This window comes from Xyrauchen texanus, chromosome 12, assembly GCF_025860055.1.
Source record: "Xyrauchen texanus isolate HMW12.3.18 chromosome 12, RBS_HiC_50CHRs, whole genome shotgun sequence".
In the NCBI taxonomy this organism is placed as follows: domain Eukaryota; kingdom Metazoa; phylum Chordata; class Actinopteri; order Cypriniformes; family Catostomidae; genus Xyrauchen; species Xyrauchen texanus.
The window spans coordinates 24524788-24548971 of record NC_068287.1 but is presented as its reverse complement, the minus strand read 5'-3'; the positions used below and the strand labels follow the sequence as shown (position 1 = coordinate 24548971).

At 39.3% G+C, this 24184-nt stretch overlaps 1 protein-coding gene across 2 annotated transcripts in view; it reads right to left on the bottom strand.

Annotated features, from left to right (window-relative positions):
- Positions 1 to 24184, bottom strand: part of septin9a (septin 9a) — a 137855-nt gene that overhangs the window by 108485 nt on the left and 5186 nt on the right. The window contains exon 2 of one of the 2 annotated variants that reach the window (XM_052138909.1): positions 20107 to 20178. In XM_052138909.1, the coding sequence (XP_051994869.1) occupies positions 20107 to 20178 (72 nt within the window). Of the gene's footprint in view, positions 1 to 5252; positions 5607 to 20106; positions 20179 to 24184 lie in introns of those variants that run through there. The other variant, XM_052138911.1, reaches the window with a different exon arrangement.

Genomic DNA, 24184 nt, shown 5'->3' with positions numbered 1-24184 from the left:
TTAAATTGAAAGCGGTCCAATATGATGTGAATAGCAATTACATTACACTTGTTCTTCACTTGAGGATACATCTGTCGTTTACAGTTGAGGTTGCATGGATTTAGTTCAATTACTGTTATTTTGCACTGTTGTTTTGCACAATCATTTTCACTTAAAGTGTACATACGTTTACATACACAGAATACAGCACTGATCTATATATATATATATAATTATATATTATAGATATATATAGATCAGTGGAATAGAGGCCCTCTGCCATTCTGTGTTCTGCCTGTTGTTTTAATTAAAATTAATGTTGCATATTTAAACTTTTTGAAATATGCTAGCTAAGTTCATTACTTGACTCTTGTTTTGCATATAATAGTTTTCTAAAACTTTACATTATTTGGATAATTGTTAATAAAATCTGTCAAATTAGATTTTTACAGAACTGAAAGAAGAATAATATTTAATATAGTTTTAATATATTTTTTGTCCAATTTTGTTGTGCTACTTTCAATAAAAGTGTGATTTATTTTATTGGTTTGTAGTTTTTCAATTCAGATTAATTAAATTCATGAAATTAATGAAAAAGTATAAAATTAATACAATTATACACAACATTTTTTTTTTTAAATAGGTAAAAATTTCGGTTTCGGTTTTCGGCCAAGTGCATCCTGGATTTTCGGTTTCGGTTTCGGCCCAGAATTTTCATTTCGGTGCATCCCTACTAAAGTGTGATTTTAAAATTAGTTATGGAGACTTGGGTGCATCTTTCAGACAAGCAATGGCGGATCCTGAATCTTTGGCATAAGAAAATTCCTTCGTTTTTCCCTACTTATGTATTTATTTGTTCGTTGAACTGTTGTATAAAAGCAATATAGCAATCGTGTTGTCTTGTCCAACTATCAGCACAGCTTTTGCTCGTGTGATATTGCTTTACTATAAAGAATTTACTTAATTTGTTTCTTTATGATATTCACTAGTTTGTACAAGCTGTATGTATGGTATGAGTATATTACATGCTGACCTATGTTAATAACACTGTAACTGACAAATACAGTGTTCCTATACTATAAATCCCACACTATAATCTGCACCTGGATAATTCCACATACAGTAAAGCTCTGTAGAATTCCACAGAATTTCCGCATAACATCTGTCATTCACAACTTTTACACTTCCCCATACTCTTGCATACTTGTTAATAAAATATTTTGGATAATTTGTCATTGCTTTTAGAGTGTAGTCCTCTCTGCTGCATTTAACACATTTTATCTGTTCCAGAATATAACTTTAACTTTTCTTCACACCTTCTGAAAAATTATGCAAATGCCACATTTCAAATAAATGACTAGTTCTTAGAGATGAAGTGTGTAATTTCTGTACCACCAGCAACACAGAGCGGAATTGTAAAAATAATGATTATTTCCAAACATGTTTCCAAAACTCTCCAACCACTGTTTGGTCAACCCAAATCTCACAGCATTGGTTGTGCTTGAAGTTGACATGTCTGCTCAGAACAATGTTTACACTCTTTGGGAAGTTAATCTACCAATTTATAGTTGTCTCTGCACTTTAATATATGAAAGAATTTATTTTAATATACACTAAATTTATGTCCTCTTGTTTTTATCTTAATTAATTTACAATTGACTCTTACAACCAGCAACTGTCATCAGTGACATAAAACTCTATACACAACATGCATACACATACAGTCATACACTCAAAGCCCAGAAGTTGTCATTCATTTAACTTAAAGAGATAGTTCTATCATCACGTTCCAAACCCTTATGACTTTCTTTCTGCCTTGGAACACAAAAGGAGATGTTAGACATTATGTACCCTTCACTTTCATTACATTGATTTTCCAGACAATAAAAGTGAATGTTGACTGAAGCTAACATTTTTCAACATCTCCTTTTGTGTATCACTAAAGAGAGAAAGTCATACAGGTTTGGAACAACATGAGGGTGATTAAATTATGACATAATTTTCCTTTTTGGGTAAACTAACATTTCAAACTGCATTACAACCACTAGATGTCACTATAATACAAAATGTACAGAAACAGCTTTAGCACCAACTGTTGCATGTAAAAACTGAAATGAGATAATTAACACTGGCATTATTTTTTAGACGATGAGATCTCACAGGCTCTGTTATGAAGAGCATAAAGAGCAGTACCAGGCTAAGAGAGGCTTCTGTAAACACATGCTGTCCACTGCCAAGACTCAATTCACAGTGACATACAACAGAGAGCACAACTCTCCCTGAAGGTTCTGTAACCAACACATAAGATATCCCTGACATGCGAAAATGCAAATAATTACTTAAGTATTACCTTCTATTTGGATGGGACTTTTAAGTAGCATGTGACCTACATTACATTGTGTTTCTAATTCTCCAGATGTGTATAAATTGTCTGTAGTATTAATTTAGGACCTTCTCCTACACCCTCAGAAGCTGCATGTTTACACACAGCCTCAGAACATCAGCCTATCTGCACTGGTGTCATCTCTTGGGACCCCATAACACAGCTGCAGAAATCTGTTAAGGGTCCCTGACACTCAGTACTATATGTGAGGGAGTTAACTCTCATTCAGTGTGTGTTTCTGTGTCTGTTAGGTGAAGAGTAGAAAGTAATAGTATGTGTAAGGTCCAGAGTCAGAAATTAACTTTTGTATGAAAAAGCAATATTTTCACCTCCACTCAATATTTTCAATTCCAGGGGCTTTTTTTAATCCGTGCGCACCTTTTCTAATAAAAATGCACTGCATCCTGCCCATTTTTGTCAGCTGATTTAGATTCTTAATCAGAACAGTTATGGCAGTTGCAAATAAAATAAAATAAAATACACATTAAATACAGAAGTAGGTGTAAATATTGCTCAGAAGCTATGCTGTTTCAAGGTTGTTGTCAGTGCTTTCCGAATGCACAGTTGACTAGTTAGCATGGACTAGTCAGCCCATGCTGGTAGATGCTGTAATTACACCATCTGGCTACATCAATCGACAGCTCATTCACAAGAAGCAGTGTATGACTAAATAATTTTTTTGGTGATATCAGCCACACGGAATTGTCATGACATTTTCCTACTACTCCAGATTTATTAATCATATGCTTTTTATGATTTGATTAAGAATGGCTGAAAACTTCTGTGTGTCTCATGAGAAAAGATGGCAGATTGCAAATCCCATACTTCTGTAGGTTTCTGTGCTAGCCAGGCAACTGCCAGTAAGATGAATTGTAATGGATAGCTTTAGGTCCTTTAGACCAAAACCAGTACATGAGGGATATCAGTATAGTCCCCTGATAGCACAGGTGTCTGTTTGATGTGTGTGTTGACATCTGGAAGACGTATTTTATATATTGTTTGCTCATCAGCAATTTGCCTGTAAGAAGTATGTGAATAAGTGTGTTTCAGATGGCAATAATACATTCAGCACATTTCTTTGAGACGTTTATGATTTAAGAATGTTTGTAAATTTGATCTTTTAAAGATGTTTAGTGGATATTAATTAGATTGTGATGCTTTCCAGATGAAAAGATCTATAAACAGACATCTCGAAAATGCATGTGTGCTATATGGGACTGTAACGCTATGTACATTGTTGTGTACAAAGTAACTCAAAGTAACATTGGTTGTAAAACTAAGATGTTACCCAAGACCATAAGAAAGTAAAGCCATTTGAATGTACTGTACTTGTATCCCTCACAGCACTTTTTATATCGTGTCAAATTAAATTGAAGTCCCTTTAAGGCAAGTCAGGTCACTCAACAGCCATGTTCATAATGACTCCAGGGAGCAATTTTCTATGGATACAGGCAGCATACAAGTACAGCTCCAATCTACTTGAATGTGGAAAGACCAAAATCTCTAACACACTTGGTCAAGATGATCATACAGCATATTTCACAACAATTAATAAATTGAGCTTCTTCAGCTCGGATCACACAAATCACACATTTTTTCAGGCTAGTCCAGCTAATGTGCATACACATTCTCGATGAAAACTGACAGGCGTGATTGGTTCTTTTAACTGTAAAGCGTGACTTTAATTTATAAAGCTGCCATATTCACCCTAAATAAAGCCTTACATCATTTCTCTTATTCACCACTTCCTCTCTCTTTCAATCAATCCATTCTTCTAAACTGCCATGATTTAGTGCACTTAATGAATTCAGCTCTGTTTAGTTTTCAGTACTGTAACTTTCCTCTACTAGTACTACTACTACTAATAAAAAAACATTTAAAATGCCATGCCATGTTTTCTTTTTCTATTTTTTTTTCCTATTACTGTAGTAATAGAAATGGTGTTCTTTGATGTAGTTACATTTGGATTGCCATGTACATGCCATGGTAAATTAGCAAAATAATCATTCAGTATCATACACAATACATTTTATAAGGGCTCTCCTATATTCTACTCCACTGCTCTCTTCCACTGCTTTCGCATGCTTCTCTCTGAACATATTCCTGTTAAATCCATTATAAACCCACCTGGACTAATGGCTAACAATCTCAGAACTAATCTGGGATATTTTGCTGTGAGATCATGGAGATATACAGAGGGTCATTCTTTATGTATTTATCCTGGCATTGCCTCTCAGTCAGGGCACCAGGTGTGTCAACTCAGATAAAGCATAAAGGTCCCTATTATGCTGTATTCATATCTCTTTTTTTAAAACGAAAGCACAGTGCTGTTATTATCTAGAAACCTTTGAAACCCTCAGAGTCTCCAGCACATTTACAAAAAGCTTGTGTGCTTACAGTGCTGACAACACCATAGCACTGATACAGCAGCTAAAAACCATTTCATCCACACACACAGCACTCTTTATTGGGTGTTGTCACAGCCTGATGAGTGGGTTCCCTCTTCCAGTCACAGCCTATGGAAAATTTAGCCCTGTCAACGGAAAATCTTACAAAACCGACATTAGCTTGCACCGCCAACACCACCAGGGACAAAAGTAGTACAGAATAAAAGCTTTCTTTAAAAGGTCAAAAAAACCCAAAAACTATATGAATCCTATTTTAAAAACCAAACAAGTGTGGCGAGCGAATAATAGCACCTCACTCTTATTTTCTCAAATCCCACTGAACTCCAAAGACGTTTTTGTCACACCAAGCAATCCAGATCCCAGCTAAAGCAACACCGGAGTGGGAAACAGCGGCTTTCTTACGAAGCTGTGGAAAGGAAAAAAATCCTTTTGGGAAGTGTTTCTAAGCAAAGAGTGTGTTTGGCGACAAGCTGGTCTCTTACCTGCAATTTTGTCCCCCTCCATGGCTAAGTGCACACCCTCCTCTACAACATGTAGTTGCTCTCTCCTCCAAACGTTTTATTTGGACTTCCCCTCTCTCTCCCTGCTCACTAACTCACATTCTCCTCCTTGTTTGCTTTCCATAACTCTCCTTTGGCTTCTCCCTCCCTCTCTGTCTGTCTCTCTCCTTAACTCTACTCCAGTCTTCTTGGTTTAATGTCTTCCGTGTGCCATAATAATGAGCGGATGCAGAGTTACGGCATACCCATGTGCTGATCATATGGAGCTTTATTGATCTTTTGCTTTTGTTGTCCTCACTTTTTGGTTTCTGCTTTCTCAGTCTCTTGTTATCTCCCTCTGTCCTCTGACACTGAGGCAGCATTGTGTGTGGAAACACAAGGCCATGTGATATACGAGTTTCTTCCTAAAATATCTCTTCTCAGTGGCTTGAGGAATCCTGGACTTCCCTCTGATTTTCTTCTGCTGGGGGAGCATTGTGCGATCACAAGAAAAGCGTTGAGAAGATCACACAAGTGCGATTGAAAACAAATATCTGAGCACTAACTAACATTTTTATACACAGCCTCTCTGAATTTCAAGTATGTCCAAGCTATATGCACATTCTTTAGTTTTCTTTGTGTTGCTCAATGAGAGAAAATGCAGACCTCTGTCTGAAAGTGTCTGGAGTGACGATAGTGTGTCTTTGTTCAGGAAGTGGGAATGACCTTTGGCTTATCCTTTTGAGGAGGGGAGGTGTCCAGGGTCGTTTGGTGTGCAGGAAGCTGGGAGTGGAGCCCAAATACTTGAAATATACACTTTGGTCAAGATGTCAAACACACTCTGGTGAGTTTGTAAGGACAAACTCAGTAACCTGGCCTCCTCTGTCATTCATCATTGTAAACAAGAGGTGCCATAGCAGGCACAGGATAAGCGAGCACTGCACATTCACAGAAGCACGTGAAGCATTTGAAGCAAGTTCCCCTTCTGTCGCTCTCTCCACGTTGTGTCAGAGAAGCGACACAAGGGGTCTCTCTTGAGCGCCGATATTCACCTCTGAACTATGAAAAAAGGCCAGTGAGAGTTGGCAACCAGTATTTGCATGTCCCGCCCCCGGACATACGGGTATTTAAGCGGCGCAAATACGGGAGTTCATTCAGAAAATTTCTTCGGAGCCAATGGTCGTGTTTGCAGACTGCTGCGTTTTACACACCGAGTTCCTGCTATCCTCTGCTGCATGCTGTTGGATTCTACGGCGCACAACAGCGGCTTTCTCCTGTTTGCACGGCTGTGCACTTCCTGCCCCTGAGCGCATCGACAGTTGCAGATAAGAAAGATCTCTCACAAGTTCTTTCATTCATAAAAGAGTGATTTTATTTAAAAGAGTAATTTCCTCTAAAAGAGCAATACACAGCTGGCGTTGAACATCCTTTTCAGGATGCGTCTTTATAAAGATGCCCTACCGACCCTGAAGTAGTTCCTGGATGCGGTCGATTTCTCTCCACTCGTGACGGTCAGAGATGCTGCCCCATGTGTCTGGGCCGCGATCACACTGAGGTGGCATTTGTGGATGGTTCGTGTTCTCACTGCGAGAACCTAACCATGGCAATGTTGTGGTCACGACTTTGCTTCTTAAAGAGGAATGCCACTGCCAGGAAGGAGAGACCTCTGTTTTCTGCGTACAGGAGTCCCCCTACAGCAGGTGTTCCGACGTGTTCTGGTCAACACAGATGCCTCTAAAAAGGGTTGGGCCACCATGTGCAATGGGCAGGTAGACAGGGATGGGGCCCTGGCTGGGTTGGCACATCAACTGCCTAGAGTTGCTGGCTGTAATCCTTGCCCTGTGGAGGATTCTCCCATTAATACGGGACAAGCACGTCTTGATTCACTCAGATAGCACCGCTGCGATAGCATACATAAATCGCCAAGGTGGCGTGCGCTCTCGTTATATGTCACAACTCGCCCGCCATCTCGTCCTTTGGAGCCAGCAGCGAATCACATCCCGGGCAACCTCAACACGGCAGCGGACACGCTGTCGCGACAAGGTACGATCAGCGGAGACTGAAGTCTCCAACCCCGGGCGGTCCAGCTGATTTGGGAACGGTTCGGCAAAGCACATATACACCTGTTTGCTTCCCAAGAGACCTCGCACTGCCCACTCTTATACTCCCTAGCAGAGGCTCCCTCGGGACAGACGCGCTGGCACACAGCTGGCCCCGGGGGCTGCGCAAGTACGCATTTCCTCCAGTGAGCCAACTTGCACGGGTGCAGTGGAAGGTCAGGGATGATGAGAAACAAGTCACTCTGGTGGCCCCCTACTGGCCCATACAGATTTGTTTCTCAGATCTCATGCTCCTCGTGACAGCCCCTCCCTGGTGAATTCCCCTGAGGAAGGACCTTCTTTCTCAGGGCCAGGGCACCCCCTGGCATCCACTCCCAGACCTCTGGAACCTCCACATCTGGCCACTGGTCGGGATGCGGAAGAATTAATCCCCTGTGTGTATTTTCCGTGGTACAGTCCCCTTACGGGCGGACATGCGTCTCCCTTGGGCAGTCCCCACTGCCCCCCAGTTGCCGTGTTTTTAGCAACTCCTCCCTCTCAGCAGGTAGGATCTAACTCCGTGCCATTCCCACATGTGGCCTGAAAACCTATGTGATGTATTTGCCACTCTTTACCTCCCCCCAGCCTGGGCAGGTGGTGGTCTCCATAGGGTCTTTTCCCCTTGAAAGAATAGAAGTTGGAAAAGAATGCCGTCCCTGATGCGTGTGATAGCATTAAGATGGCCCCAGAAACATAGAGGGAGAAAAGGCGCGGCTGGCGCGGCCTGCTCCCATGCTTGGCACGTCACTTTTTTACCCCCTTCGGGGTTCCGGGAACCTAAAAAGTTTATAACGACTTTATGGCGCATTGGGGAAGGGTACGTGCAGTCTAATGCAGCCTGCCACTTTGGCACGCAACTGCCTGCCCGCACCTGCATCAGCAGCGCATTCAGCGCATGGTGTGATTGAATAGGGATACCTAGTGTCGCTTCACTTGACACAACGTAGAAGTGAGCGACAGATGGGTAACGTCTAGGTTACTATTGTAAACTCCGTTCCCTGATGGAGGGAATGAGATGTTGTGTCCCTCTGGCCATGAAGCTGAACCGAGCCACTGCGATGGCCGAACCTTATTCTCGGTTCCTCAGTGCAAAACCTGAATGAACAGATTCATGCTTCCCTCCCTTTATACCCGTATGTGGGGGGAAGGGACATGCAAATTCTGTCAGCCAAATTCTCAATGGCCTTTTCTCAAGTTCAGAGGTAACCAAGGCCTTCAAGAAAGTTTCCTTGTGTTGCTTCACTCGACACTACGTCTCATTCCCTCCATCAGGGAATGGAGGTTACAACAGGACTCTAGACATTATTTACAATAAAGTGCTTTATACAAAGACTGGCCCATCAAACAGCTGCCACTCCTACATTATGTTCTGGCATATTCCTTTGTTATTGAAAGAAATTCTGAGAGAGAATGGAATGGATTGAATCGATATTGGGAATTTTTATTTTTTATTAAAACATTTTTCATAGAACAGATCCTCTACTTTATGGGAATAATACATTCATTGTAGAAGACAGAAGAATTACAAAAATTATAAAAAATTATATATAATGACAAGAAAATTATGACAAACTACTGCAAGCAGGGCACAACTCTTGGAGAGAAAAAAAAGTACTATAATAATGTAATGAAATTATTATTTTGTCAGACCCACACGGTTGCTTTTGAATGCCTGTCAATGGAGAAACATGCTTTTTGCCATCACATGCTGTAGTTTCAGCATCTACCAGTAGGTGCTAACAGAGACCATCAAACTAGCCAATTCCTGACCCCCTGGGTAATTGGGTTTGGGAAACCTGTTTGAAAATCATTGACAAAACTTTATTTATGCAATTACAGTGCTACTTGTAGCACCGAAATTACACAACTAACCTTTAAGTAGCAATGGCAACATATAATGCAGAAAAGTAAATTAGCAAGGATTAACAAGAATCCTAATGCTGCTCTTTTCCATACAAAATATATTTTAAGGAAGTATTCAAAAAGGTCATATAGAAAAAAAGTACATTTTTAGCCACTCTAACTGGTGGCTCATTTTTTGAGCACAGACATGACAAGGACGTAATCAAAATAAATCATAATCTCTTTTAAAAGAAGACTTTGAAATAATTAAATACATTATTTCGAAAATCTTAAATTAATTGTAAAGTATTATCTAATAATATTTGCATTAAGAATATATGACATTGTCCTTTCCTAAACCTAAAGTCACAAGTCACAGGTCTTTGTTCTTGTTTTAATCTGAGGGTGAAAACGCTCTACTTTTTGTATTATGGAACATTTTCTTAGGCAATGTCAAGAGAATTTTTTAAAAAGCTCCTTCAAAACCTGTCAGATTACCACATTCATTCAATTCCTTTGCAATATACACAAAGTCACACTTTATCTTCATCATGATATTCTGAAAACTACCCAGTTAATGGGGGGCAATCTGGTCATATCTGATTATTGGAGGGGACTTGTCTCCCTGAATGTATATTGCAGTTGCGGTCCTGTGTTATACTATTATGATTACCAGTGTTGGGGAGCAGCTAACTACAAGTAGCGACACTACTAACCCTAACTTACCTAATTTTTTCAGTAGTTTGACAATAACTCATCTGGATTTCTACCGGCAAAATGTCTGACAAACTTGCAGTTTATTCTGGCTGCTGCAGAGCTGGGCCATTTCTATTAAAATGAATGGGAGAAATTGAAACGTATAAAAAATGGAAAAAGTGGCCGCACTATGCATATATTGTTTATTTTGCACAGACATGTGCCTTCTTCAGTGTGCAGAAATTGGAACGCCCAACGATCAACAGATTTAGAAAGGAAGTCCCGCCTTACAGGTAAAAGATCCAGTCAACTATAATATACAGACTTCACCTGTCAATCAACTCGAGAACACACATGTGCATTAGCTGTACACTTTCTTCTTCCTCTTATGCGTGACAGACCACAAACTAAAATAGTGCATGACTGGCATATACAGTACTGTTAAATCAAGCAGCTTATTACCGCTCACTTGGATAAGAAAAGAATCTCTGATGGTTATGTTAAGCGACCAACCTCAGTTTGTTTACTGTTACAAGATGTACAGGAGCGAAAATGATAAAAAAAAAACACCATTCTTTTCTATGAAAAAAAGAATATTTCAGACACTTTGTTGTTAATAGACAACACAACAGCATGTTTACATGTACGTTTTCAAATCAAATAATTTAAGTTATTATTTTGAGTCCAAGTTCATGTCTCATAAAGAATCGAACAGTAAAGGTTACACCTTTGTATGTAATCTATGCAAACCAAAGATTAAAATGTCTGCTTTGAAGACTTCAAGCACAAATTTAAGGACACACATACAGGTAAGTATTGTCATAATTTGATAAAAAAATAAACTAGCTTACTGTATTGCTTTATTCATGATAAAGCACAGCTCTGACCTCTTTAATTAACTTTGTATCACTCTGCAGCACCAGTTGTTAAGTCGTGACGTAACCACCTCCGATAATACTGTTTCCGGGTCCAAATGCCGGGTCCTCTCTACCTACTTACCGCTTTCGCCCGAGTTTTAACATGCCGCAGTGCTGTGTCCCGTGTTGTTTAAATAGATCGGAGTTAAAAAAAACAAGTGACATTCAACTGTCATTCTACCGCTTTCCCTGTGACGAGAAAGAAAAGAGAAAATGGCTGCAGTTGATAAGGTAAGTTACAAATCTTAAACGAATGAAGAAACTTTGGCGCCAGTGGGTGCTATCCCTTAATCCCATGTAGTCTATGGGTTTGTATATGTTGTTTGTTGCTATAAACCCAAATCTTGCCTTTATAAGTTCTGTGTGTGTAGCATGAAGGGCCTACAAACTATAATAATACATATGTAATATTTGTGATATAATATAGATGTGATATAATAATAAATATGTATAATAAATAAATTACCTGGCTTGTGTGGAATGTCACATTTTCATTTATTTGCAAGTTTTACAGTACTTACAACTGTGAGAGAATGTATGGTAGGAAACAATCTTTATAAAACATTTCCAGAGTGTCAATGTTCACAGCCCATGTAGGGTCTTTGAGCACTGGTAGAAGGACAAGGTCAAGAGGAGTCCACACAAGCAGGTGACAGCTGTTAGCTCCGGTCAGGTGCAGGTTTCCCTGGATCTGATGCCAGTAGTTGTGAGTTTGTTTTAGCGTCAGGGAACCAACCACTTCATCGAACTCCATGAAAAAGTACCTACTCTCCGCTGCCTGCAGGATAGTCTTGGTTCTGGCTGACCACGGACACTTGACTTCAATCATGCAGTTTCCAAACACCGTCCCATCCGGAGATCCACCAAGCAGGCCGCTATCAGACAGGAACAGTCCCCTCTCTTGTATAGCAACACCAGTGCGCTCAGTGTATTCCTGCTTTGCCCTTGGCTCATGCAGGATTCCTTTTCATGCGATATGCAAACCTGTTAAAACAAACCAACCATGAGAAAGATAAATTTTGCTCAACAATTGACATTACAGTTTCATGTAAAAACAATCTGACATTCTGCAGCGCACTTTGTAAATTCTGAGCAAATTTACAGCCTTTAGCAGACACTTTTATCCATATCAGCTTACAATAAGTACATTTATCGAAAGCAATTAACATTCTCTTAGTATTGAGGTGTAGGGTGTATTTATTAATAAGCTTTCTTACCATAATGCATTCTTAGCCTGGCCAACTGTTGCTTCCTCAATCTGCTGCTTCTCCTGATCATTAACAGCAAGCATTGACAGCACATATAGAGCCTTGTCCTCAGCTTGGACAAAACCTGGGCTGGTCACCAGCCCATCAAACATCTTGATTGGGAGAGTCTAGATTTAAAGTTAGGCAAAAGTTGTGAAGTCAGTGAGGTGTCCACATACTTGTACATACACATGACACATACATACACATAGTGTATACAAAATACATTTGAAATGAAAGCAATGGTTTACATACATACATATGTGTAGTTTACCAAATTTTTCATGAGCCTAAATTATGTAATGTTACTTTTTAACTAGATTACACAGTTTGAAACCCGTGGTTCAAATTTCGAGAAATTTTTAAACATATAACATTGTACAAAATTATTGTGTTGGATGACAAAACCCTAGCCAAATTGTCATCGATTTAATGTAGTGTAGTTGTGATGTTTCTGCTAATTTTAAGGGAACATGAAAGTACAAAAGTAAAAAATATCTTACCTGAGGCGTATCTGGACTCAAAATCCACCCCATCCCTGTAAAACGCCCAAGTTGCAACAGGGATGCCTGAACCCATTCTTTGTCCTCCTGGGTGACAGGTCTTTTGATGTCAGCTGAAATAATGGTATAAAACTGGTTATAATGATGAAATTAATCAAATGAGTAATGATATTTATCTCAATATAATAGCCTTTTATTATGATCTAAATTTATTTATAGCACACAATCTTAAGCTTTTAAAAAAAAAATCACAGTGTACATCTCAGCCTCACTGTCTTGCAATTGGTCAATTTCAATATGGTGATAAAGCTTATGATCATGATTTTATAGCTGCACTACAACACACCGTGAGTGTATGTTAGAAGAGTTTCATAAATACGATTAATAGTATTAGCAATAGCTTTAAACCACATTACGTAGTTAAGAAAATTAAAACCCCGCAACATCAACAAACTTATTACAAACCTCGTGTTGTGGATGGTGTCATCTCAGACACTCTCTTGGCTGCAATTTCGTCCCCCTTCGGAGTGTTGGCCTTCTTCCACACACATTCCACGTCGGTGCGGGACACATTTTTTAAACCCTTTTTGACCGCCAAGGGTGCATCACTAAAGTAGGACGTGATCGTAAATAAATTAACAGGTTCCGCCATTGTTATTAGATCTGGACGAGCGGAGCGCTTGAACCCGGAAGAGGCTAAACGTCACGCGTGACGTCAGACTTAACTACCTGACAGTTATTCTTGTTGCCTAGTAACGTTGTTTACTGTTTACTGCCAGGGATATATTTTCTGGAGGAAGGATGGCGTTTAATGATTTACTAATTTTAATGAATTTTGCATCCTTAATTTTTTCATTATGTGGTGACAGTCATATAAAACCAAAAAGGCACTCGAAGCTGTGCCATATTGTGAATGTAGTCACGGCTGAAGGGGTTGCAGACTCTTCAACCATGTCTTATTTAAAATATAGCACTGCCTCTCATGCCTTGTTGCTTAACTATATCAAATGTCTATTTCTGTTTTAATTATGACAATGATGATTATTTTTGCTATTATGATTGGTTTGATAGAAACATTGTAAATAAAAAAGCCTCATTATACAAAGTTTCAATATAGCTAGCTACTTTTTGATAGTAATTTGTAGTGTAGCGAACGTCTAGGTTACAGATGTAACCTCCGTTCCCTGATGGAGGGAACGAGACGTTGTGTCGATGAAGCGACACTAGGGGTCTCTCTTGAGAGCCGAATATACCTCTGATCTATGAAAAAAGGCCAAAGAGAAGTTGGCAGACAGAATTTGCATGTCCCGCCCCCGGACATACGGGTATAAAGGTGGGGAAATGCGTCTGTTTCATTCAGGATTTTTCTGAGGAGCCGGAAATGGTCCGGCCACAACAGTGGCTCAGCTCAGCGACATGGCCGGGAGAACACAACGTCTCGTTCCCTCCATCCGTAACCTAGCTGTTCCTCGTCTGTCGCTCACTTCAACGTTGTGTCGAAGAAGCAACACTAGTGGTCCAATTTAAATCACGCCATGCGCTGAGCAGTGTACGTGTACTGCTGACACAGGAGCGGGCAGGAACTTGACGTGCCAAAATGACCAGCTGTATCAGACTGCACGTACCCTTCCCCCAATGCCCCATAAAGTTGTCGGAATCCTTATAGTTACCCTAGACAGGGGAACAAGGCGACGCTTGCCAACCTGGGAATGGGCCGAGCCTAGCCGGGCCTCTTGGGGAAAAGACCCTGCGGAGACCACACCTGCCCAGAGAGGGGGAGGTAAGAGTGGTGACATACACCACATGGGCTTTTAGGTCACATATGGGAAGTGGCGTGGTGGTAGATCCCGCCTCTTTGAAGGGAGGAGTTGCTACAGACACGGCGACTGGGAGGCAGTGGGAACTGCCCAAGGGAGACGTGGGTCCACTCGTAAGGGGACCGTACCACGGAAAATACACACAGGGGTAGGGTGCAATAGGCCAATGAAATGGCATCCACCACCCAGTGTGAGAGCCTCTGTCTGGAGACAGTGTTCCCTTTCCACTGTCAACCAAAGAAGACAAAGAGCTGCTCAGAACGTCTAAAGCTCTGCGTGCGGTCCAAATAGGTACGCAAAGCACGTACCGGACACAGCAACGGAAAGGCTGGGTCTGCCTCCTCCCGGGGCAATGCTTGCAGGTTCAATACCTGGTCTCTGAAGGGTGTGGTAGGAACCTTGATCACGTAGCCTGGCCGCGGTCTTAGGATCACATGTGTGTCTGCCGGACCGAACTCCAGGCAAGTGTCGCTAACAGAGAACGATTGCAGGTCCTGGACCCTCTTGATGGAGGTGAGCACGATCAGCAGGGCAGACGGAAGACGGTCCTGAGTCCAACTGATTCTAGAGGCTTGAAGGGGGTTTCTGAAGGCCCGAGAGGACCACTGAGAGATTTATGTACGCTACCGCGGTGGTGCTGTCTGATCTGATCAAGACGTGTTTGCCCTGAACCAGCAGGAGAAACCTCCGCAGGGCGTGGCTGTGAGTGGCGCGCAGACCCCAGGAACCAATCATCCAGCCGATTGTCCAAAAAAATTGAAAACATGCATTAATTATCTTGAAATATAATTTTATTTCTTTAAATATTTTGAATGTACTTGGCTACAATAACTGTTAAGATGAATTAAAAAATTATGATTTAAAATCAATTTTATGTAATTGTTTTAAGCAACATTTTCTAAATTGGGCCACGGGTTGGTCGGTTGCTTGGGGCCTCAGAAATCGTAAACCCTCCCCTGTCTGTCTCGCGCTACCCAAGAAAATATCACAGCACATGACAAGACAATGTCACTCAATGCAAAGTAAATAAAGCATACCTACAAATCTGCTCGTAGGAATTTCGGACCATAAAGCAAATTTAGATACATTCATCTCACATTCGAATATCAAATGTGCATCCCAACTGAAACACACTTCTTGTTTCATGTGAGTGTCCTCACAATATTCTACTTTAAACCCCAATTGAGGAACCTCGTAAACAGCTAGAGAGCGTCGACATTATTATCAGTGTGCTTCCCGATGAGGAAAAGAGGACATTGTTTTTACTGTAGTAACAGTAATTGGTATTGTAAAAGAAATGTTATAGTTTCATATGAAATCTATTAAGGTCTATCTATTAATCTATTAACTATTACACTTTCTTACAACTGTGTTTAACTGTGTAGCAGTTTTTTAAACAAATACTAGTTTATTTTTTTAGAATGACTAGCTGGACTAAACATGTTAATGAGGATGACCTTATTAAATGGCACTGTTAAACCATGAAAAAACTATTGGAAAATTTGACCAGGCCAAGTACAATTAAAGAAGAAGCTCAAAGTTTGGACCTACATAAATTATGGATAAAGCTTTCATCCTGTTCTAATGATGTTTGATATCCATGGCCATGATTGACGTAATAAATCTTTAAGCCTGAAACAAACATTTTGCTAGAAGCAGAGTCTAAACTATGAGTGGTGTACTCATGTATACAGTCACAAAATTATAACTAGCCTATATAAATAAAAGGCTAACTAAATTAAAGTGTGAACTAAGTAACTTTGTGCTCTTTAGTGACATCTGAGGTTGAAAATTTAAATTGCAAGCAATTTGCAGAAGAATACATTAAGTTAGTCCTGTATGGGCACTGCTCTTCTGGCGGATGAATCTCCCAATTTGAGCTTAACTGGACATCGAATGTGTGTGATCATGGAGCTGGAGTCATAACGTGCTATTTTTGTTGTATGATTAAACATTTGAAACAGAAATATTACTTGCTTTGATGAGGATAAACAATGCTCTTATTTACATATTTGAAAGAATTTTACGCTTAAATAAACTAAAGCACTTTTAAATAGAGAACAGGGGACTCTCCTCAGACTCCACCAGTATATTTTAATATGATTATTCAAGTGTTTTATCTACTATTAATGTTTGAATTGTTCTGCAATTTTCAATGTAAGAGGTTAAACTCGTGATAAGGCTGATACAAGTTCAACAGAAGACTTTATTACTATTATATTATATTATCAAACCTCAGTTACTACAATAAATAGCATGTCTATGCAATGCACACAATAAAACTGTGATCTAAAAACATAAAACAATATTGATGGGGATAAAATATATTTTTAAAATAATACATATTAAACATGTCACAGTAACTTCACCGGAAAATGTAGATACATTGCGATCCGTTAACACACGAGTAATGTTCAATTCATACAAGCATGACAAGCAATATAAGCTTCAACAACCCTACCAGAAAACATATTCAAGCACTATAGCAGATAAACAACTTCACCAAATGGATAACAGATAAACATCCATCTAGACTGCAACAATGCTGTCCTGAACTCTGTAAGAGTTACTGAACTGAGATGAACAGCGTAGTTAGTTTCTCCAGCTGGAACACGAGACAGTGGTACTACATACCTGTGTGTGCGGACATGACATAATGACGCAAGGATGAATGTCATAAGCCAGCGATTTCATGCCAAATCTAACCCGACAGCTCAAAATACAAATAATTTTTAAAGGCTAACCACAGTGAATCAGGGTAATGTAAGGACATTGTTTTGATTGTTTATGTACTCAATACTTAATTTGTAACCAAAGAATCTTACACAGTTCAGCTTTAAGTAGTTTGAATGGTAAAGAATAGAAAAGATTGATTTCCCATTGCACATTAAAGTAAATAAATAAATCAAACATTCCATCAAAATAACTCCAATATAAACTTGCAAATAGGTTATAAATAATTGCAATTATGTAATCAACCAACTTGAGTCAAGTCAACAATCACTGAAGACCATTTTTGACTCAAGTGTATGTGTGTATTTTGTGCACACAAACTGATCATTATTTTCATTGTAGGATTTGATTAGTTGTTTGGTGTTACAAATTCAAGATGGTAGGCCCACTGTGTCCTGGCTGATGCACACACAGATAACCACAAGCACACAGGTGCAAACACATACCTTACCTGGACCACATATAGAACTGTGCAAAAGTCTTAGGTACATAAGATGTTTCACACAAACATTTATCTTAAGATAGTAATGTATAAATTCAGCTTTAGTGTGTCAAAAGGAAATATACATTTTAGACTCCCAAACATTATTTTTGTAAATAGAATTGATTAGAATAGAAGAACAGGGAGCCCTGAAACAGATAGCATGGCCCCCACAGACCCCTATTGAACATCGAGTCAGTCTGGGATTGCATATAGAGACAGAATCAATTGAGACAGAAGATAGAAGAACTGTGGCAAATTCTCCAAGAAGCTTGGAACATCCTATCTGCCAACAACCAAGTGTCCAGGAGTACCTAGGAGAATTGGTGCTGTTTAGAAGGCAGAGGTGGTCACATCAAATATTGATGTAACTTTTTTATGTTTACTGGACTTTGCATGAAATTCTAAAATGAAAACTATTTATAGCATTATTTTTGAAGAAATCCTCGTTATGCAACATTTTTCACCAGTGCCTTAAACTTTTGCACAGTACTTAAGATACTCACAAATACACACACACACACACACACACATACAAACAGCTTGGAAAAGTTAGTTTTATGTTTAAAGAGTGAATCTGAGGTTTAAAATATACGACCACTTGGACAACACACATTTGTGTTAAATAAAATTCTTGATGCTATTTGTGAGCATGTGATTATGTGTACAGTGTGTGTTGTTCGTAGAGCTCAAGCAGATCTTTGAATCTGCAACAAGCCCCCATATACAAACATGCTGACATTGCAGAAGCAGTCAGCGCTTCCCGCTGCGAGAGGATGCTTCAGCGGTGAGATATCACCACTGTCATTTACACATGCACACACAAACATTTGCACAAGGTGTGAACACTCACACAACCACCACATATGTACAATGAAACTTAAACATCAGAAGCCCTTCGCTTGTCCATTGCGTGAGGATGTTTCCAAAACATAAACAACGGATGCAAAAACTGTGCTGTTCTTCTTAGTGATTTTGTGGTTTTACAAAAAACTTTAGAGAGGTTTACACTGGCTAGTATGATTCATCTATAGCAGTGGCTCTTACAGTAACTGGTTGGCCAGGACCCAAAAATGGATCAAAGGTCTATTCTGATGGGGTCGTGGACAAAAGGGGAAAAACTGTGATGAGGAGGAGGGCGTGGCCGGGCCGTGAGGATGCACGGCCGATGCTGAGTTACAAAATCAGTGGGAGAGACAGAGAGAGGAGAGAAAAACAGGCTGGTCGGTCCCGAACATGGCGTCCACTTGTCCTCAGCCGCTCCGATCCCTGGCGGACAGCAGCGGTGCCTCCGCAACCCCTTAGATGGCAGCAGGTCCTCCGTCCCCTGGCGGCCGGCAACGGCTCCTCCACTTCCTGTTGGACGGCAGTGGTTCCTCCGCCTCCTGGCAGATGGCAGCGACCCCTCAGTCCCCTGCTGGATGGCAATGGTTCCTCCACCATCTGGCGGATGGTAGCGGCTCTTCCATCTCCTGGTGGACGACAACGGTGAGTTCTCCAGGTCAGCGTTCTCTTCTTCCTTCACAGGTTTCGGACCTTAAAAGACTTCAGTTTGTTCGGGAAAAGAGGAAGCTGGGACCCAGCTAAGCAGTCAACATAAAGTTTTAATGATACAAATGAACTTCAACATTACATAAAAGACACACACAAACATAACTCTGTTTCTCTCTCTCTCTCTCTCTCTCTCTCTCTCTCTCTCTCTCTCTCTCTCTCTCTCTCTCTCTCTCTCCCTATTACTGGCGTCTCCGGCTCCCCATTATCTCTCTCTCCCACTGATTAGGTGACTCAGTGCCAGGCGTGCATCATCACGGCCAGGCCATGCCCCCTCCTCCTCACAGCAACTAATCAACAGTGTTGAGTGTAATCTGATTACAAAGACATAAATTACTGTATTCAAATTACTCTTTTTTTAAATAAATTCTTGTAATCAGATTACAGTTACAGACTTTCAAGGAATTTATAGTACATTAACTGGATTACATTTATTTCTAAAATAGTATTATTTATGGAGAATACATTTAAAACATGAATTATGTAATGTAAAATGTAAGTTGTAATATTGAAATTGAGGGATAAACATATGGTGCTGAGTATATGACTTGCTTTCAACAATTAACAAGAGGGAATTATAGACATTATTTTGAATTCGCCATACACACAAACACACAGATGCCAACATGGACTGGTTGTGTGACATGGCCTCATTCTGTAAATTAAAATGTGATAAACATGGTTTGTGACCACAACTGGTTTTGTGCTGTGAATTATTGACTGGCAAGAGTATGAAACTATAAAGAGACAAATTTAAGAGAGGTTTAGAAACCAAACTTGTCCATTTTCATTTAAAAAAATAAATAATGGTAACGTTTATAAATAAAAATGTTGCATTTTAACATCGCTACTTGATGTCCAATGTATAATCTAGGTCCTGAAGCAAACCAGGTTACAGCCACTGATCTATAATACTGTGTGTAGCATATTTATAAACAACAGTAAACCTGTGTGTAAATGTGAACACTTACCAGTACCGGTAGGGCTTGTTGGATCTGCTCTCTCTGGCCTCCTCAGCCTGCCACTGGTGGACCTAGCAATGCCTGTCAACACAGAAGACATAATAGAAACACATATTGGAATTGTATAATCAGTGCATCTAGGAGGAAGGATAGAGAAGACCAGACAAAGGACATGGTCTCCAAAAGAAATGGAGTAGAGGAAAGCAGATGTGTTTGGAACAGACATCAGAGTAATGAAGCTCTGCCCACTCAACATTATGTGCTGCATATGTGTAAAATAAAGTCAGATTGGGCACAACCACAGAGACACATCAGATTCTGATGTCTTTTAAAATCTTAGCTGGAATCGTGTAAAAGCACAATTTCACCCAAAAATGAAATTATGTCATCATTTGCTAATCCTCATGTTGTTCCATACACATATGACTTTCATTCTTACATGGAACACAAAAGGAAATGTTAGGCAGAGTGCTTTTCATTCAATGAAAGCAAGTGTTGACTGAGAATAACATTCACTCTTTTTGTGTTCCACAGAAGAGAGAAAGTCATATGGGTTTAGAGTCCATAAGGGTGAGAAAACAATGAAAATTTTAGTTTTTGGGTGAACTATCCCTTTAAAATAATCTGAATAGTAAAGAAGTATAAGACCATTTACGGGAATATAGATACATTATAGAGTTTTACGTAATGACAAGTTTGCATAACACTGTTATAATCCACAAAGGTCAATGAGGTACAGAAATGACTCAATAAAGGTCAAACTGTAGTCATGTAATGTAGGTCATGGGTGTTGGATGTGTGATGCTAATGGTAAATATGATCATTTAAAAAACATAAATGATCCAAGAAAAGAAAATAAGCTCCATGGGAAATAGAACTAAACGAAAATAGGTGAGTGAATCTCACAAAATTTGTCAAGAACATATTTGGGACATATTTTACCTAAAATCTATACAAATCCTAATATATGCAGAGAGATGCCACTATGCATGTATGTGTGAATGTATTTTTAAAAGGTCTAAATCTATTCTTCTTCTTCCAGTAAGTAAGAGGTTATGTTTCACAGCAAATCACAATGTGTGAATTTCTTGTGAGCCACTAACAAAAAATAAAAATAAAAAATGACACAACTCTATGCCATATGATGAGTTGTTACAAGAATAACAACTGTGTTGACAAGGCATTGATTATTTACCATTCATATGGGCAGGTTTATTCATTTATGACAATCCCTACTCGACAATCTTTTCTAAAACTCTGTGGCAAGTCAGTGAGTCAGCTCTCACTTCCTGCCACGGAATCTGTATAAAGGCTTTGTGGTGGAATGTTTTCAAACCCATAAAAATCAACAGGCATGACTGTTAAGGCTGTTTCACACTGCCCAAACAGATGCCAACAAATAGTAATATTTCAAACATTTTTAGGTGCCGTTCAGACCGAACGCATATAATAAAAAGGCTAGACTCAGCACCACAAATAGAGCATAATGCCGGTGTCTCGAGACACATTTTAACAGTTCTTTTTACTTGACATGAGATGGTGAAAAAACAGCAGGACGTGGCATTATGGTCATAGACGTATTTGCTGTTTACACAGTCAGTGCTGTCACAGTGATCGGTAAGATATCTCAAGAGACTTATTTCAGAGATATCTTTTAGGGAGTAGGAGCATTTAGTGCATACTATTCCATAAAATTATCGCTTACATCACCTTTAAAGTGTTAGTTCATTTACTCACCCTTCTGAAAGGTGTATGATATTCTTTCTTCTGCAGAACACAAAGAAAGATTTTAAGAAGAATATCCCAGCTCTCAATGCGAGTGTATGATGTTCAGGCCTTTGAAGCTCCAAAAAGGAGATAAAGGCAGCATAAATATAATCTCCAGTGGTTTAAGTCATGTCTTCTGAAACACTCCAATCGATTTTGGGTGAGAAAAGACCAAAATATAATTATCTTTTTACTGTACATCTTGCCATTGCAGTCTCTATGCACGGTCATGATTTTAAGCTTGATAACACTTCTTGGTAGTTGACGTATGCGCAGAGCGCTAGATGGAGATATAGAAAATGTAATTGTGATCGAAATCATGATAGCCAAGAAGAGTGCTGTCAAGAATTAGAGTGAAATTTAGGTTACATTTTGGTCTGTTCTCACCTAAAACCAACTGGATTGCTTCAGAAGACATTAAATAAACCACTGGAGTCTAATGGATTATGTTTATGCTGAATTTATCTCCTTCAAAGGTCTGATCACTATTCACTTGAATTGCATGGATATACAGAGATGAGATATTCTTCTAAAAATCTTTGTTTGTGTCTGGAGAAGAAAGTTATACACATCTGGGATGGCATAAGGGTGAGTAAATTATGAGAACATTTTCATTTTTGGGTGAACTAACATTTTATACAGGTTCTGTTTACACAGCACGGGTCCTGGAAGAGAGCCAGTTTGGTTACAGAATACGGTTCTCATTCTAAACAAATTGTGAGTGAACCTAACCGTATTTATCATGCAAAAAAAAAAAAAAGACTGACAACCATATTCTTTTACTGTGGAATACACATTCTGATAAACTATAAAGGCCAGTTCACACTGCCCCAACAAACATGAACATTTCAAATATTTTAAAGTTGGCTGTTGGATTTAGAATGTTGGGAAAATTAACTGTCATTGTCACTCTGCCCAAACAATGTTAACATGCTGATGCAACAAAAACTAACAACCACATTTTGGGGGGCAGTGTGAAATAGCCCTGCCAGAATTGTGAATTCAAATTTTTTGGGAAAAGGTATCAGCCAAATACATAAATGCAAATGTAAATAAACCCTAATATCTGATGCAGAATAGCAAAAACAAGCGGATCATCAATTTGTTTGACTGAAGAGAGTATGATGAGGATAGAGGTAAGCCTCTACTCTAAGCCTACTCTACTCTACTCAGTGCAATGTGTGGTACAGAAAGTCAGTGTTAGTTGACACTTGTTTGTTACATGCATCACAAGCATGTAATGATCAAATGTGACACCAAGCAATGATGCAGAATTAGAGATGGGGTGAAGTCTTTATTTTCTTAAGAATCTTACCTGACACAGAAAAAACATAGCTGTGAACTAATGTCATGTCAGAGAAACATCATGCACATTGCCAGTTCAGACAAAATCAGTTATGCTTACAGCAGTTATTTGATGCTGTGGTTAACTGCAGGCTAGACCATCTAACATTTAATAAAATTGCTTAAGTATGAAATGCCAGTCAGCATCAGCACAGTGAATTTTACATGAAATACCCAGTGGCATACGTTCCACAGGCTGCTAATGCTTTTTATGTACAACACTATCACCCTGGCATGTTAGCATGGCCCAGTTGGCCCCTGCTTTTAGATAGCATGTGTATATTTTGTACAAGAAATATATTTGTTTTAGCAGTGACATATTTGCTTTATAAGGCTTTTAAAGGAATAGTAACTCAAAAATGAGAATTCTGTCATCACTTTTATTAAAAGAAAATATTTTGCGGAACACAAATGAAGAGTCCAACACAAGTCAAAGAAGTCCTACACTTTCAAGCTCCCAAAAAAGACAGCATGAAGGTAATCCATAAAACTCGAGTGGTTTATTCCATGTCTTCTGTAACGATACGATCAGTTTTGCGTGAGAAAATGTAACTTATCTTGTTGACATCTGCAGTTTCCTTGGCGCTATCAGGATTTGAAGCAAGATAACACTTCATAGTTCTTGACATGCACTCTGCATATGCATCAAGCGCAAGGAACTGTAATATAGCTTGAAATCATGATTGTTTGAAAGTGTTTATCCCTATTGACATGTATTGTATGGAGAAAAACACCTCATTGTTTGTGTTCTGCAGAAGAAAGTAAGTCATACAAGTTTAAGACAGCATAAGTGTGAGTAAATGATTAGAAAATAATTATATTTGGGTGAACTTCCTTTAAAAATGTGCCCTATTTTTCCCTGTTTGTGATATGCCAGCCAAGCAAATGCTAATGAAACTCTCTTCAGGTATTTTAAACTTCCTTGGTTGAAACAGAATACCCAGTTTAAGCAACAATGATGTGTTCTCTCACAGTC